This window comes from Alexandromys fortis, unplaced genomic scaffold (assembly GCF_014885135.2).
Source record: "Alexandromys fortis isolate MF-2015 unplaced genomic scaffold, M_Fortis_MF-2015_v1.1 scaffold_50, whole genome shotgun sequence".
NCBI classification, from domain to species: Eukaryota; Metazoa; Chordata; class Mammalia; order Rodentia; family Cricetidae; genus Alexandromys; species Alexandromys fortis.
Window position 1 is genome coordinate 228745 of NW_026067932.1, and position 16248 is coordinate 244992.

At 48.7% G+C, this 16248-nt stretch overlaps 1 protein-coding gene across 2 annotated transcripts in view; it reads right to left on the reverse strand.

Moving 5' to 3' along the window:
- Window positions 1–2125: 2125 nt before the first annotated feature.
- Window positions 2126–16248, reverse strand: part of Slc9a3 (solute carrier family 9 member A3) — a 48466-nt gene continuing 34343 nt past the window's right edge. The window contains exons 4-17 of one of the 2 annotated variants that reach the window (XM_050145707.1): window positions 15404–15482; window positions 14684–14861; window positions 13494–13714; window positions 12926–13128; window positions 12333–12422; window positions 12166–12236; window positions 11019–11148; window positions 8653–8768; window positions 7983–8112; window positions 7595–7771; window positions 7344–7416; window positions 6559–6666; window positions 5931–6180; window positions 2126–4708 (exon numbers count right to left, since the gene is read on the reverse strand). In XM_050145707.1, coding sequence (XP_050001664.1) covers window positions 4705–4708; window positions 5931–6180; window positions 6559–6666; window positions 7344–7416; window positions 7595–7771; window positions 7983–8112; window positions 8653–8768; window positions 11019–11148; window positions 12166–12236; window positions 12333–12422; window positions 12926–13128; window positions 13494–13714; window positions 14684–14861; window positions 15404–15482 — 1830 coding nt within the window. In that variant the 3' untranslated portion in view covers window positions 2126–4704. Of the gene's footprint in view, window positions 4709–5926; window positions 6181–6558; window positions 6667–7343; window positions 7417–7594; window positions 7772–7982; window positions 8113–8652; window positions 8769–11018; window positions 11149–12165; window positions 12237–12332; window positions 12423–12925; window positions 13129–13493; window positions 13715–14683; window positions 14862–15403; window positions 15483–16248 lie in introns of those variants that run through there. The other variant, XM_050145708.1, reaches the window with a different exon arrangement.

Genomic DNA, 16248 nt, shown 5'->3' on the forward strand with positions numbered 1-16248 from the left:
GGCTGCTCAACCATGTGTTCAATGTGAATGACAACTGGGGAGTGCTCATTAAATGTGCACTGAGAAGTATTGATCATTAGCAGTGACCCTTGTAGTGACAGATTTCTCACGGCAGGCTGCTGCTGCGGAGTGAGTGTCTGGGTAGGCGTTAAGATGACCACGGAATGTCTATGTGGTGAAGCCCATTTGTCTCTCTGGCCCTGGAGGTCAACAGAGAACAGAGGAAATCCTGTTCTTGAGCAGTGGGTATTAGGATCATGGAGACAGGCTAGGGAGCTAGAAGTCAAGGGGTGGTAGCACGCTATGTCCCAGTGGGTAGACAGTGTCCGTCATGATACCAGGGGGAGGTGGGACCTCTATGTACAGGATTGGATAGGCTGTACCAGTGAGTGGATTGTGGCTACATATATGAACGTTTATAATGTCTGCTTACTGAGCAAGATGTAGGGCTGCCATCTGCCAGACAGGGAAGTGTTTTGAGAGAGAACACTCACCAGGTATTAGTTTCATCCTCAATGAGCTGTTACCCTATGAAAGGATATCTTCCAAATTAGCAAAGTCCCTTGATTGTTGGCTGTCTTAGTCACTGATTCTTTTGCTCAAGGCAGCTCTTACAAACCATTTAAATGGGGGCTTGCTTACAGTTTCAGAGGTTTGGCCCATTATGACAGGAAGCATAGCAGTATGCAGTCAGGTGCTCTCAGTAGCTGAAGCTATATTCTGATCTGTAGTCAGAGAGAAAGAGAGACTCTGGGCTTGACAAAGTCCACCCCCACCCCCATGAGACACTTCCTCCAACAAGGCCACACCTCCTAATCCCTTCAAATAGTTGTACTCCCTGGTGACTAACAATTCAAATATGTGAGCCTATGTAGGCCATTCTTATTTAAACCACCACATTTATTTATTTTTTTATTTATCCAGAATGAAATCCCAGGTCATGATGGGTTACCAGTGAAATGGAGAAGCGGCTACCAGCTATCCTCCTTCCCTCATATCTGTTGATACACAGTTCATTTGCTGGGTGAGGATCCTCTAAAGAAGGAAAGGGTAGGTAGGTGTCCTTGGCACTTGGGTGCAAGCTGCCAGAACCAGGCCCCCTCAGCAGGCCTTCAAACTAGAGTCCAAGAAAAGCTGAACAAGCAGAGCTAACTTGTCTCACTTCCTTTCATACTTCAGTGGAATGAATTGTGACCTCTAAAAAGAAAAATTAAGGTCTTAACCTTAGAACCTTGAATCAGACTTGGGTGGAAAGTAGAATCATTGCAAGTGTGATGTGTATCAAGGTTTTAATGACGTCACATGAGAATAGTGTGCATACTTGAGTGGCAATGCCAGCAGCCCTTAAAGCCAAGACTTTCCTGACCCCTGGCCTTCAGATGTCTGCCTCTACAGCATGAAACAGACTTTATGAGCTATGCAATCTGTGCTCTTAGCTAGTTTGCCCAGTATATCATATATTACTTAACAGTAAAGGCTCCTCTTGTATATAGCCAATATCTGGGGATTCTGTATGCAATTTTTTTAAATAATGTTTTTAAATTAAAATAAAGATGAGGGCCGGGCGGTGGTGGCGCACGCCTGTAATCCCAGCACTCGGGAGGCAGAGGCAGGCGGATCTCTGTGAGTTCGAGACCAGCCTGGTCTACAAGAGCTAGTTCCAGGACAGGCTCCAAAACCACAGAGAAACCCTGTCTCGAAAAAACCAAAAAATAAAAATAAAAAAAATAAATAAAAATAAATAAATAAAATAAAGATGTGTTGTAGAACTATAGACTTGATGTTTAACGGACTCCACCACACATCTCTCCTTGTACTGGCTGGTTTCAACCCACCAGATTTGGTGCCCTTTCTCACCTTTCCTTCCCACTCACCCACTTTGGTGTCTCTAGCACCTCAACTAACTTCTTAGCCATGGTGGGTGTGTTTCAATCATCTCTGGTCTATTTTATATCTGAGAGATGCTAAATTGGAGGCTTTCCATCAATGTATCCAACAGCTTCCCTCACCTAATAGGATGACCTCCAAAACACCATCTGTTGATCTGAATTTTAATGCATAACAGACTGTTCCTAAATTATCTTGGATATGATTTTTCATTTATAAACAAAGTTTGCACCCAAAATGCCTTGAAATATTTTTAATAGACTTAGATAAGCAGTCACTACAGCTTTGATGTTGTTCCCTGTACAGATGCTGCCCAATGCATCGGAGGGGCATTTTAAGGCACATTATTCTGTGATCAGAATTAAACAAAGTTCAACTATGATTATGTTCACAACATTAATACACAGTTTTATCCTCTCAAAATATATTTCTAGTTTTGATGAAATCTTTAAATTTTCTTTCACAAAAAGATCAGTAATACATAGTATATTGAACACTGTAATAAAATTATTTTAAAGAAAATACAGATGTGGACTTTGTAGTACCACAAAGTAGGTCAAAGTTCAGTATTAAATAAATAGTCTCTCCTAATAAAAAAAAACTTTTATAACAGTTTTCCTAAGGAAATACATTCATAGGATTTTACATTCTATTGTACAACATTGACAAGGGGGGGTGTTCTCAACTATGAAACGTAGCTACCGTGTCATCTAAGCACAGGAAATGGGTTTTTGCAAATGAGGCTTTCCTGTCAAAATTCTGGTTCCATGTGGCTATGCCCAGGTGTAGTTCACAAACTCAAAGAACGTAGCCTGTCAGCTAAAACACAGGGACAGTGTAGAAAGATTTATCACCTGGTTGCTAGCTTTGGTATCTGGATATCTGTTGCAAGGTGACAGCCCCTGAGGCACTGTCTAGTCAGACTTGGCTTCTCATTCTGCAGTGGGAATTAGACTCCATGTCCAACAAATCAGGTGGTGGGTTAAGGCAATATCCTGGCACAGGTAGGCATGAGAAACTTGTATGCAAAGCAGGGATCGATAGGTGCCTCTGGAAACACCTCTGGTACAGTAGCCAGGCACAACCTACATAGGTGGTACTCCAGTGGCCGCTCCAGAGCGTCTGATGGGATTACTGACCACAGCATTCACTTTACAGTGGCTGGACTTCATTTCAGAAATGGTCAAAATGCTTCAAGGGAGAAGCTGTGAAAACCAGATTGTGAGCATCTAATGGCTGAGCCTGAGCTAGCCAGTGAACAGTGTACCGACAGACAGGTTCATTTGAGGAATGATACCCTGAGCTAGCCAGTCAACAGTGTGCCGACAGACAGGTTCATTGGGGAATGATACCCTGAAGCAGAATGCAGTACGTTGTGCAAATTTACTGTGTATTCATTGACTTGTGAATAGGAAATTGTCCACTCTTCCTATCCATGATTCAATTGCAGCATTAATACAAACTGACGGACCTTCTTGGGACTCCTGTGAATGTAACTGTCAACCTTGTTCCTGAGACACAGTATTTAGTTTCCTGAGCAGAGAGCTGAGTGGTTTGTTTCAGAAGTCTCCAGGAGGTCCCTAAATCCACCATTAGCCTCATCTCAGCCTCCTTCAAGTGATATCCTGTGGTGCAGGCCAAATTTCCAGTGGGCTGGAAGCAAAACTCAGTCAAGTCCAAGACAAGACTGGACTTCTGAGGAAAGGTGACCATGCCCCCCTTCTAGGTGATGCAGAGCCCTTCTATGTCCCCAGGTCTCCCTGCCCTCAGTAGATGAAGCCAGAGATTTCCTGTGGACGCCCTCTAGTCCCCAGCCCAACCAGCCTGGCCATCTGCAGTATTCCCACCTTAGGGACAGCTCAGGCAAGACACCTTGTTTGTGTGGGCAAGGCCCAGGCTGGGAGGGACCCAACAGGGGAAGTCACTTGAGCTAGAGGAGCCAAAATTGTAACAAATATTTCTTCAGTTGATCCTACAAGGTGGTTGAACAGTCTGGAGATCTTGGAAGGGGGTCTAAAGGGCCTCAGAGGTATGTATCCCTGGAAATGCACAGGAACCTGCTGCCCTTTTAGGATGAGTCTGAGCTTGGCGGTGCAACTTCCACAAATATTAATTTGTAAGACCTTTGTACTAGAGAGTGATAAGAGATCCACCACAGGCCTCTCAGGGGTCTTCCTCCTCTTTGAGTAAGAGTGGTAAATACTAACAAGTGCTCTCTTGGTGTGGGGGTGGGGGGGTGTTGGGGAACTAGGGGCGCAGCACCTCGGAGCAGTAAGGACTGAACCAGGGCAAGAAAACGGCAGAGGCAGTGTATATCCTGGGAATGCCCGGAGGGTGAAAAGATTCTTCCTAGGGCCAGACCAGGCATAAGACTCCCAGAGAGCAGTGGACCCTAAGAAACCCTAGCTGGTTGGGGAGGGGCCACTGAAGGAGAGTCTCGGAGCTGGCCACACGCCAGGCAGCGATCACAAAGGCGTCTCTTCTTGCTCCAGAGCTTGTGGAGGCAGTTCAGTAGAGCCCGGAAGAGAGGCGAGCTTGAGGAGAGCTGGGCGGCGGCGAGGGCGAGGCCTCTGGAAGGAGCGCCGGCTGTGAACGCGGCGCGCAGCCGCAGACCGGGCGTGTGCACTGGGCAGGGCCCGGTGCTCTGGCTCCGGCCCGGGTTCACCGGAGGCGAAAGTACCGGGCGAGACGCGCTCAGGTGGGACGGGACTCGGGGCACGTGGGCTAGCGAGTCGTGAAGGGAGCAAGGGCTGCTGAGCAGCTGCGGATGGCCAATGCGGATACAAGCTTCCGGTAAGCGGTGTGTCAGAGCCTGTGTCACCTGCGGGAAGACAGGGTGTGAGTGGCTCTCAGTCCAGAGGAACAGTGACCTACAGAAACCTGTACTCAGCCCAGGATTCCCTTCCCTCTGATTTTGCTGTTCCTCTGTGGCTTTCCCCAAACCAGGTACCTGCTCAAGTGCAAGGAGGGACCCTAACCTTCCACACCAAATGTGAGGGCATTTTCTGCTGTACACTACTGCAGAGTTGCAGGGAGTTCCAGCGAGTGTCAGTGAACCTGTGCACCACGCAGCCAGCAGATCTGGATCAATCCAGATATCTTCTGACACTTGCAAACTCTGCCCTTGATAGCTGCCCCTCTACAGGAACGTCAGTGTCATACCCACCCCCGGGTACTCCTCTACCCCAGAAACCTATCACAAGCTTCCAGGAGCACAAGGCTCTGCTTCAAATCGGTAGGGTTTGAGAATGAGGGGGAAAGTCAGGCCTTTAGTCCCAGCACTTGGGAGGCAGAAGCAGGCATATTTCTGAGTTCCAGGACTGCCTGGTCTACAAAGCTAGTTCTAGGAGAGCCAGGGCTACACAAGGAAACCCTGTCTCAAAAAGGATTGGGGAAGGGGGGGGGGGATAAGGCCAGAGACAGAAGCAAGGAGCAGGTGGAAGAGCCCTAGGGCCATGCAGAGTTCCTGACCCTGATACATCATTTCAGAACTGGATTCTCTTAGGAAAGAGTCGTGTGTGTGTGTGTGTGTGTGTGTGTGTGTGTGTGTGTGTAATAATGCCAGGCCTTGCCAGGAATGCTGACCAGAATTTCCAATATTTACAATGGTGTGTTTCATTTCATTTCCACTAGACTGACAAATGTCCACCAGACCAGAAACAAAACAAAACAAAACAAAAAAAAAAGCACTTTCATCTGAAATGAACGTGAGACCTGACCACAGGATACTTCTGTGTTGCCCAGGCTGACCTCAAACCCTTAGTCCTCCTACCTGTCTTTTGTAAATGTTGGGGTTATAGACATATACCATCATGCCCAGCCTCAAATGTTTCTGTCTACTACACATTAGCTAGAGAAGCAGGCTCAAATGGAAGTTCTCCACCAGTCTCCTAATACAGAAATACACAGCTGGACAGATGACCAAGACAAGGTCCACAGTGTGAAGAGAGCTGCTGGAAAGTCTGAAAAAGTGCGGGTCCAGGAAAGAGTCCGGAAAGCAATAGCTGGGAAGAAAGCAGGTGTTAGAGGAAGAAGCCAGTTACATGTGTGTGGACTCAGGGGAAGCGGGATGGAGCTGGTCCTCGGGGCCATCGGCCAGCAGGAAGGAATCCACTGATTTGTTGCTGAGGCGGAATGGTGTCAGACGGCGGAAGTTGCTGGGAGAGTTGGGAATCTGGAAACGGGCCCTCTGAGAGGGCACCACGGTCTCCCCAGGGGACAGCCAGGGCGGCACCCTGGATAGGATGCTTGGGTCCAGGTCCTCGTCAGGGGAGAACACGGGATTATCAATTCCTAAGAGAAAGGGCAGCTGGTCAACCTCTAAGAAGTTCCCCCTGGGGCAGAAGGAGGCTGAGGGGATGGGCTCTATACTGTGACTACGTCAGCTCTTCTTGTGGCTACCACCTTCAGACCTAGACCTAGACCTAGACCTCATGCCCACACCTTTCCCCTACCTTTGAGACCCCATACAACCCAGACTAGATGGCAACATCTCTCCTCTCTCAGACCTGGTAATATACTTGCTTTCTGCTCTGGGGCAAAATCTAAGTGGAGGAGGTGACACTTCCAAGACCTATAGTAAGTGCCCCCGCCCCCAGGACTTTGGTTCCTCCTTCAATGGCTCACTTGGGGCAGCAGGGACATCTCTTCCACCAGCCCCTCCTATCTCACCTGCCCCAGATTCGGAGGTTACATCCTTGGTGACATTGGCTAGAAACTCAATGCCCCCAGTGATCTCTTCATAGTTGGTGGTCTCCTCGGGCTCTGAAAGTTCTAAATCTGGATAGCAGAGGGGAAAAAAAATGGGTAAGGATGACTCGAGTTCTTTATAGCTGGTGATAATCCCCACCACCAGCCCCCCCCCCCCAGTTTTCCACAGAACCTAACCAGCCCAGTGTCCAAGTGGCTGGGGTCAGCTGTGTAAAGACCTGAGCCACTCCTATGGTGCTCCCTTTTGTGACCCCAACCATACTTGGTCTTTGGGAAGGTCTATTGGACAGGAGGGGCTGGAACCTCAAGGCCTACGATGAAAAGAATGGAGAAAGTCCTCTATCTTTTAAAGAAGATTTTGTGTGTGTGTGTGTGTGTGTGTGTGTGTGTGTGTGTGTGTGTGTGTGTTCAGTGCCCACAGTGGCCAGAAGAAGGCATTAGATTCCCTGGAGTTGGAGTCACAGGTTGTTTAAGCTGCCTTATGTGGGTGCTAGGAGCTGAACTCGGGTCCTCTGGAAGAGCAGCAACCACCCTTAACCACTAAGCTGTCTCTCCATCCCATAGGAGGAGTGCTTCTCTATGATACAGCAACAGGAGGGGCAGAGAAGAGCACTAATGGCCTAGTGGCACCACCTCCCCCAAAACAAGGAATGCATGGAGGCTCAGGATCAGAATCCCTGGGTACAGCCACCAGTAGGGGCAGAAGTCCCTTCTGAATCAAGCACATGCAGAGAAGCAGGTCGTACCTTTCTCCTTGATGATGAAGTTGTGTGCCAGGTTCTCCGTAGGCAGCTTCCCATTAGGAATGCTGCTATTCCTCTGTGGACAAGTATGAGCTCTTACAAAGGTACAAACACCCAGTTCCCCAACTTGCTGACATTTCATCTTCTGTCCGAGACCCCAAGGGCCTCTTCCTGGCAGCAGAACCACAGGGTTCCCTGACCCTTCCCAGTATTTAGAAGCCCACCCAACAACCACTGACCCCACCTTTCCTCACCCGCTTCTGTGCACGCTCCCTCTTGTACAGCTTGGCTGCCTTCTTGTTCTGGTTGATGCCTAGCTTAGCTGACTTAAAGGACTCCATGCGCTTCTTCATGGTTCTGTGAAAGATTTCCTTGTCCTGTTTCTCATCCTCGTTGGGTGTTAGCTTATGCCGGCTATAGAGATGCTTGTACTGTGGGATCAAGGGACAGTCAGTTGGGCCTGTATGGCCCAGGTGGGGTCACAAAGCCTCCAGCTCAGCCATGAAGACCCCTTGTCTGAGAAGGAGGCAGACATTCCTGTAGGTGTGTGGTTAGGTTCCACCAGACACAGCATGTGAAGGGACGGCAAAGGCTTACTCTGGGGGGTGGGGGGCTCTGGGTGTCTCATCCCCTAGTACCCACCTCCTGTCGAGGCTTGTACAGGTACTGCTGCAGTGTGTGGTGAGTGACCATGTCCTCAGTGTCACGGATGCTCCTCCGCCTCTGCTCCAAGGACTGCATATCCAGGCACACAGCGCTGACATTCTCCCTCCTGCATGGACCAACATTGAGCCAGGAGGATAGCTACACAGAGGTCTCCTGCCCTGCCTAGATACGTGGAAGTCCCTTTCTGTACTGCTCAGATGGTCTCCCAGGATGCCGTCTACACTTCTGTTGAATGAACTCCGCTGCCACCAGTCCCCCTCCACAGCCCAACTATGAGTGCTGAGGCCCACAGTCTCTCCTAAGCACTGGAAATCTAGACAGCCACCATCATAACAACTGGCCGTCAGCTGCCCACAGTAAGAGGGTATGAAATGCTGGACCAGGTTAGGCATCTGCTGCTATCATTTCCTGCCCTTCCCCTAATATAAGTATACCACACAGTCCCGCTGAGTGCTGAGTAAAGGTGTGCTCCCACAGATGGGGATGCAGGCATCTTCCTGTACCCTTCTCCTACTCTGGTCCACTCACACTCTCCTGACTCAGTTGCCTTAGGACCTGCAGAAGGAGCTAGTAGGCTTAAGAGTCAGGAGAGAGGTGCTTTTAAAGAGTACCCTTTCCCAGAGAAGTTTTTGAATTGGTCACATACAAGAGATAGGAGACAGATGCCTCCACAGTAGATGGGCGGGGTGTGCTGAAGTCCACGTTGACCATATTGTCCATACTTGGGGAGCGGATGAAGGCCAGGGACCCACGGCGCTCTCCCTATAAGGAGGACATAGACTCCTTAGTACTCAGGGATGAGCCTTAGGCATCACCTGCCACAGAGAAGTCAAAAGATCCTGAGAACAAGCTCAAGAGCCTGTCAGCTCTGGGAGGTAGAGATGGAGCCCAGAGGTGGACCCTGTCCATCCTCACAGCTCAGCAAGGGCCAAGATACAGAGTAGGAGCTGGGATTAGATCCTTGTAGAGGCCACCAGAGCATCACTTGAGACGAGCAGAGCTAAGAGTTGAGCAGACAGAATAGTAGGTAGGAAAAGAATATCTCTCTCTCTCTCTCTCTCTCTCTCTCTCTCTCTCTCTCTCTCTCTCTCTAAGGTTTTTCGAGACAGGGTTTCTCTGTAGCTTTGGAGCCTGTCCTGGAACTAGCTCTTGTAGACTAGGCTGGCCTCGAACTCACAAAGATCCGCCTGTCTCTGCCTCCCAAGTGCTGGGATTAAAGGCATGTGCCACCACCACCCGGCGGAAAAGAATCTCTTAAAGGACACTGGCAAGTCTAGGATATACTACCCCCACTTAAAGATTGGCGAGAGATAGTTTTTGTCCCCACCACAGCCACCAACCCACAGGCCTTAGTTTGAATGAAAATCAAAACCACACAGAACAGAGCTGGCAGCAAGCAGAATTACTGGAGGATAGAGAAGATGTTTCCTAGCTAGGGGCTGAATCAGCAGTGAGAGGCTCCTGAGATTTCACAGACAACAGTAAACTATGGCCTCAGGTAGAGTCCCTGGGGGACAGCTTGTGCCAGGGTTAGAAGGGTGATGGCCTATCGGGTGTGTTCCTCCCTTAATCATGTCAACACATCATTGTATTTTACAGTTTGTGAGGTTCTCTCTTGGAGCCCTTCAAAGAGGGTGGGATTGTGTGGTTATCCTTGGAACTTGGCTTGGACTGCCTACTCCAAGGTATTTGGCGTCACTGATATGGGCTGGGGCTTTTTGGTCATTTTATTCCAAACCCATTGTTGTTTGTATTCTTTATTTTTTTGTAATTCATCCTCCTCAGGTGTGGGCAGTGGTCTCTCCCATATCATCATTGATACCAGGCACTCCCCATCTCAAGGGGATATCAGGAAAGAAGTCAGGTGACCCTTAGGGCAGAGACAGAGCTGAAATGGTGGTGGGGTTCCTGTTCAAGGGTGGGAGACAAGAATCAAGGGGTGGGGAAGGGATGATATAGACAAAGCAACCGTGCAACATGATGAGAAAGATGCCACAAAGCTCAGACATTCTGGCTGGTGCAGTAGGGACAGGAGTGAGGCTTAGGGTCCTGACCAGTGTGAAGTCAGAGCTAAGAGCCTCTCAGAGACAGAGGCAGTGACTGCCAGGGACCTCACCCCACACTTTCACTCTTATCCTCCATCCATGACGTGGTGCCAGGGGTACCCAGTGTCATAAAAGGTTGGAATTCTTGGTAAGTTCTGCCCAAGAGAGGAGGCATCTCAGATTGAACACCACAATATTACTTGGGTGGCAACAGCCATGAGGTCATAGGGTGCCTGGTTGAACCTGTGTCTATATATAAAGGATGCTAAGGGGCCCAGATAGGGATGGTTGGGTCAAGAATGCACTGGCCACAAGATAGTCACATGTGTGTCATTGAAGCAGTTCATATGAATGTGTACATATGTGTCTGTGTTATATATATATGTATATATATACATGTGTTCATAAGTAAACATGTACATATGTATGAGGGCACACTACCTGGGTATGTATATGTTCATGCATGTATATGTGAGCATTCCTGTATATTTGGGTGTGTATGTATAAGCCATGTGTATGCATTTGTGTATGCTCGTGTAAGGCTGCTTGCTCCTTAAGGTTGTCAGCCAGTAGGAAGTATCTACCAACTTGTTGCTGAGTACAACGTATATGTGTGAATAGGTAGAAGACCTGGGCCCATATTCTCTATTTCCCAACCTTTTCCCTTCTCTTCAGGGAAAATACAGGCATTCAGACTCCTCTATCATGGTTACCATGCTCAGTTCTACCAGAACCACAGTCTCTAGACAGTCACTGTGCCAGTCCTCTGATTCCTGAGTGACAGGGAACTCTGATATGCCCTATTCCCAGAGTCCAACTCCAGGCCTCACATGAGCTTTTGCAGTGAGCCATCCAGGCATAGAGCGCAAGGGTCACTCACCACTGCCCTCTGCCCGTGCCCTAGACCACATGTATTGTCTTACTATAGCCCTCAACTTTAGCAAAGAGACACAGGATATTCATGTACCTCAGCCACGTAGCTAATGGCATCCTTCAAATTCAGCTCATGGAAAACATTCAGAATCCGATCTCGAGATTTTTGAGCTGATCTTCTCATGAGGACTTTGCTGAGGAACTTCCTATCAAAATTGGACCACCTAGGGGACAAAATATCACATCAGCACTGGGAGTCTGAGGCTGCCTGCTTCACAGGAACAAGAGCGAGGTTAGAACAGGTAAATGTCTGCCAGAGATAGGCACAATATAGGATCAGTCTTTTTTTTCTCCTGGTTTTTATTTAGTGTAACAACCTGAAAGCGAGTTTTAAAGTGAAAGGTTGGCCACCTCTGGTCTCACCCTTTGCTTTCTCCCACTGACAGTGGCTGGCAGTGGAACCATATGCCATTTCCAAGTGACCACCTGACCTCCCAGGTGCTGTGGGGACAGGACTAATATTAAGACACCAGCAGCCACAGTTCCAATTCTTGATACATCACTGTCTAGGGTGCAATATTCAAGTTAGCTCTGCAACCTCACATGGATTCTAGGTAATTATCTCAAAACAGGTATTAACAAGGATGAATTAAATGCTTTGTCATATACTCCTAAGTACCACTTTATGTTGTAAAATATAAATGATTTCTGTTTCATGAACAAGATAATTTTAGATATAGATGAACACACCTTTTCTCTATTAATGAAATAGGGAAGTGATTTATTTTCCTGGTTTTTAATTCCCACATTATTTAAGTTTAACATTAACTGGTCAGTTAAAGGGCATCTCTATGACTGGGACAATCATCAGGAATAAGATTCAGGTTCCTGGACTGGTGGTTGCTCTGTTCTCTCAGTTAATATTAACTTTGTTTTTTACCTGCTCGCACCCAGGAGTCTAGTTCACATTTAAGCCCTTAACCTTGGAATGGAAGACACCTGACACGATGTCTGTGGGTTGTCCTCTGCTCATTCTTGTCCCCAACATATATACTTCAGGACCAGCCTACAACTCAGTTTCTCTCTGGCTCTTTTGAATGGAGAGGTCCTCCAGAAATTGTGTCTTGTGGGCCTTAAATTATGGTAGCACAACTGACGTGGCTTCCAGAGTTTTAGTGGCCCCGTCTGCACGTGTAGGACCCACTGGTAGAAGAAGGAATGTTACAGCTTAAGCTACTTACTTATCTCTGAGATAATTGTGTCCAATTTGTCCTGAGATGTCCTCAATGGCTGAGAGGATGTGGTCAAAAGCCTTTCAGAGGAAAGAAACTTCATTGGCCATCCATCCTCACCCTCAGCCTCCCCTGGCTGCGCCTCCCCTGGCTGCACACTGCCACCCTCTCCTTACCCGGCCGTGTAGCTTCTCGTTGAGCTTCGGCTCATGCTGCTCACTCCTCTTCACCTTCAGCCACTGCACCAGGGGCTTAATGGTCAGGCCCTGAAAGACATCCTCGCTAATGGAGCAGGCCGGATCCCCACACCGCCCCGCCCCCAGGGCCCTCTAAGCACAAGCCAGACAGACATTCAATCTCTTCTCCCATTCTAGGCAATCCAGGGACCCATGAACCCATGGGCACTGCCCTATAAAGCTCCTTGCTGTGGATGTCCATATAGACCTCAGAACCTCCAGCTGTCACTTTGACCAGCCAGATGCCAAGGTGTAGTAGGTACCAGTTATGGTCTGACCAGTCAGCAGTCAGGAAGTAACTAGGTCTGTTCTCCTAAGTCCTGCCCAGGAAGTAACACTTTTAGGACAAATTATGCTATGTCCCCTGTGGGGCCACATGAAAACCTACAAAATTCTCCTAATTACTAAAATTACAAAAACCAATTAAAGTGTAAAATCTGGGAACACTCAACCTGCAGGGCTGAGATAAGGCCAGTTGCTCTTAGGTAGGTTTGGGTACCCTGAGGCAGTGCCCTGGGCAATAGGAGTCACACCTGAAAGATGACTGTGAAGAAAACCACGATGAGAGTGGTGCTGACAAACAGCTTTTTCTCCTTGACTTTTGTCTCATCCAGAAGTACCACCAAGGCATAGGCCACTGCCCCACGCAGGCCTCCATAGGACATGACCACCTGGTCAATGGTCTCTAGCTGTACCATGCGGTAACGATTGAGGATCCAGGTCTGCAGAACAACACCTGTAGGGAGAGGTCACTCAGCTCCGTGGCTGCTTTCCCCAAGGCCTCACCTCAGGGCTCCCTAAAGCGCTTTGACCCTCTGTCCCTTGGCTGACTGTGAAGGCTGGGCAGTGGGTCTATCCCCCAGGGCACTACTGGCTAGGGCTCTGTAGGAAGAAGCAACAGTGCTGCTCTCGCCCCAGCTTCTCTTTCCAGTTCCTTGATCCTGTCCCTTGGTGCCTCATTGGTCCCCATGCTGTACCTTGAGAAATACTGGCCTTTATAGAGATCAATGGTTGGATTTATTACTGAGCTGCGTGGGGCCCTCAAATCTGTACTCTAAACTAAGGGAGCCTAGACACTACCATGAGTGCCCCAACACTCACCAATGGCTCGGTAGACAGAAATGAAGACCAGCGTCAGCAGCACAAAAGCCGTGTTCCATGTCCAAATGAGTGGGTCCACGGCTGAGATGCCCAGGAACATGAAGATAATGGTCTCTGCTCCACTGGCCAGCATCTTCATGGTGTAGCGCACAGTGGTGGCCGACTGCTCTGAGATATTGGCCTTCACGTACTTCTGGCAGCAGATTCCACAAAAGGTGATGCTGGAGAAGGGGCAGTGTGAGGTTTCCCTGCCTCTATTCAGGCAGGCTGATGCCTCAGACCAGAGGTCTCCAGGCCCAGCTTTTGCCATCCCTACTTCCTTTGGTGGCATTACAGGCCTCTGCAGATGTAATCTAAAGTGGACAGTCCTGTGTTGTGTGCACACTGCTCTTCCTGAGAATCAATGCCCTGAGCTGGGTCTGCCCAGCTGCTCCCATGCTCTAAGACTAGATGTGGAGTTTCAGTGAAGAAACAGCCTTCAAGCCTGTGGGCCTGTTGGTAGCTGATTGGTAACCAGGTCATACTAGCCTTTGGAGAAGCTTGGGGTCAACTTTGGTGTCACGAAACTCCTGCCTAAGTGTGAGGCTACATGACGACAGAGACTCTAATAGGGTTTCTGGTCAGACCATTCTTGAATCACAAGCCACCCCACACACCTACCCTGCCCTCTCAGTAGGCATGTGTCTAGCCAAGGACAATTCTGAGGATTTACCAACTTCTTATTTTTTTAAAAAAAAATAGAGCCAAGCAGTGGTGTCACACGCCCTTAATCCTAGCACTTGGGAGGCAGAGGCAGGCAGATCTCTGTGAGTTTAAGGCCAGACTGGTCTACAAAGCTAGGTCCAGGACAGCCAAGGCTACACAAAGAAACCCTGTCTCAAAAAACAAAAATTAGATTGACTTCTTTGCCCCTGACAATAAATTTCTACCCAACTATGAAAGCCATGGAGGTGGAAGCTACACAGTGGGCTTGAAATTCACGCTCCAAAGAAGAGACAGTAGGCAGGGACCAGACTCACTCTCACAGCCCCTTCACCAGGATGATGGCAAAGAGCCCAATATCCCCTTTGTTCACAGTGGCACCTTCTGCCAGGATGTTTGAGTGCAGGGGATCTCTGGCATACACCAGCTAGAAAGCCACCTACCCAACCCAGCCAACAGCAGAAGGTGATTCCTTGAGGGAGACTTACGCCAGGATGGCTGACAAGGACAGCATCTCGGAGGTCAGATAGGACAGGTAGGAAATGACAAAGACGAAGCCAGGCTCGATGATTCGCACATGCTTGGTGAAGCGAGTCACCAGGGACAGCAGGAAGGCGAAGATAACACCCACCAGAGTCCCCCCTAGGCTCACCACGAAGAAGGACACTGTGAGAAAAAGGAATGAATTGTCCTTTGTGGTTGGTACTGTGAGTGAAACTGGCCAGGTTGGCCAGTCATTCCTCATGGAGGGCTCCTGATAACTGCTCCCAGCAATGCTGAAAGTTTAGTAAATGAGGCAACTTTGCTCTCCATGGAGAGAGTGTTTTGTCTTCAATTTTAGTGCGGGAGGCAGAGGACAGAGACCATGTACACAGGAGACAGGACCCCATGGTAGGGAGCATTGCCTTGACATCTCTACAGCCTTGGGTCAGTGGCAAGATCTGAACCCTGTGTCCTTATACACTGTCTATCTGTCCTTGCTTAGGGAGACCTGGGGTTGACTGTCCCTATCCTTTCTCTGAAGAATACACCCCAGGACCTTCATCCAATAATGTTTATGTGGTGTTCTGGGAAAGGAACCCAGGCTGGTAAGGAGACACCAGGATAGCAGAAGTCCCAGGGATTCTGTTCTAAAGAGGAGACAAGCCTCTGTATTCTTTGACCACTATATCTAAAACAGGCCAGGCAGGAACCCTCCCCATACATACCTATGCCTTTCACACATTCCACGCCAGTCACCTTGTCACCACCCAGTGTCACAAAAGACTCAAAAACATTGTACAAGACCTAAGGGTACAGAAGACAGAAACATATCTAATCAGACCTGCATCCACACTGATCCCTCCCTGTTTAGTACCCCCTCTTTTCTGGATTTGGGTCCCAGAGCTGACAACCTGAAACAACTAAAAACACTTTTAAAGCCAGCACAAAGTGATGATGGTCAACAGGAAAAGATCAGAGGAACCAGCAAGTAGGATGTGCAGGTGAGGGGGTGTCCCAGATCCAAGGAAATAGGCTCAATCTCTGACTGTTATTCTGTGCTCTTGCAGACATGTTCAAGGAACACTGGAAGAGCATGAACCATGAGGGCAGGAGGTAACCCTTAGTCCACAGGAGGCTTGGGGGCCACTGAGGCTCAGGAATACTAAAAGCTATTTTCTGAGTCTCAGACTGGGTCTCAGATGGGCCATTAGAGCCTCCTGCAATACAGAAATCTGTTATAGTGCACCCTTCAAGAGAGCATGAGACATGGGGGATTTCTTAGGTACCACAGGCAATTCCAGAAGGCAGAAGAAACCAGATACACTTCCTTAGGTATCAGCTAAGTGTTCGGGCCCATTCTTATTAGTTAACCCCTCACCCGCTCCCACAGACCTGTAGTCCATCTGGGGACAGGTTTTGAAATTTCCATAGCACTGCTCTGAAACAGCAGAAATGTTTATGTTTCATGAACCTGCTTCTTGTTGCCAGGGTGAACACAACCTCATCCTCGTGGCGACCCTATGCTTTCTCCACCACTTGGGTCTAAGAATCCCCAGATCCTATCAGGGTA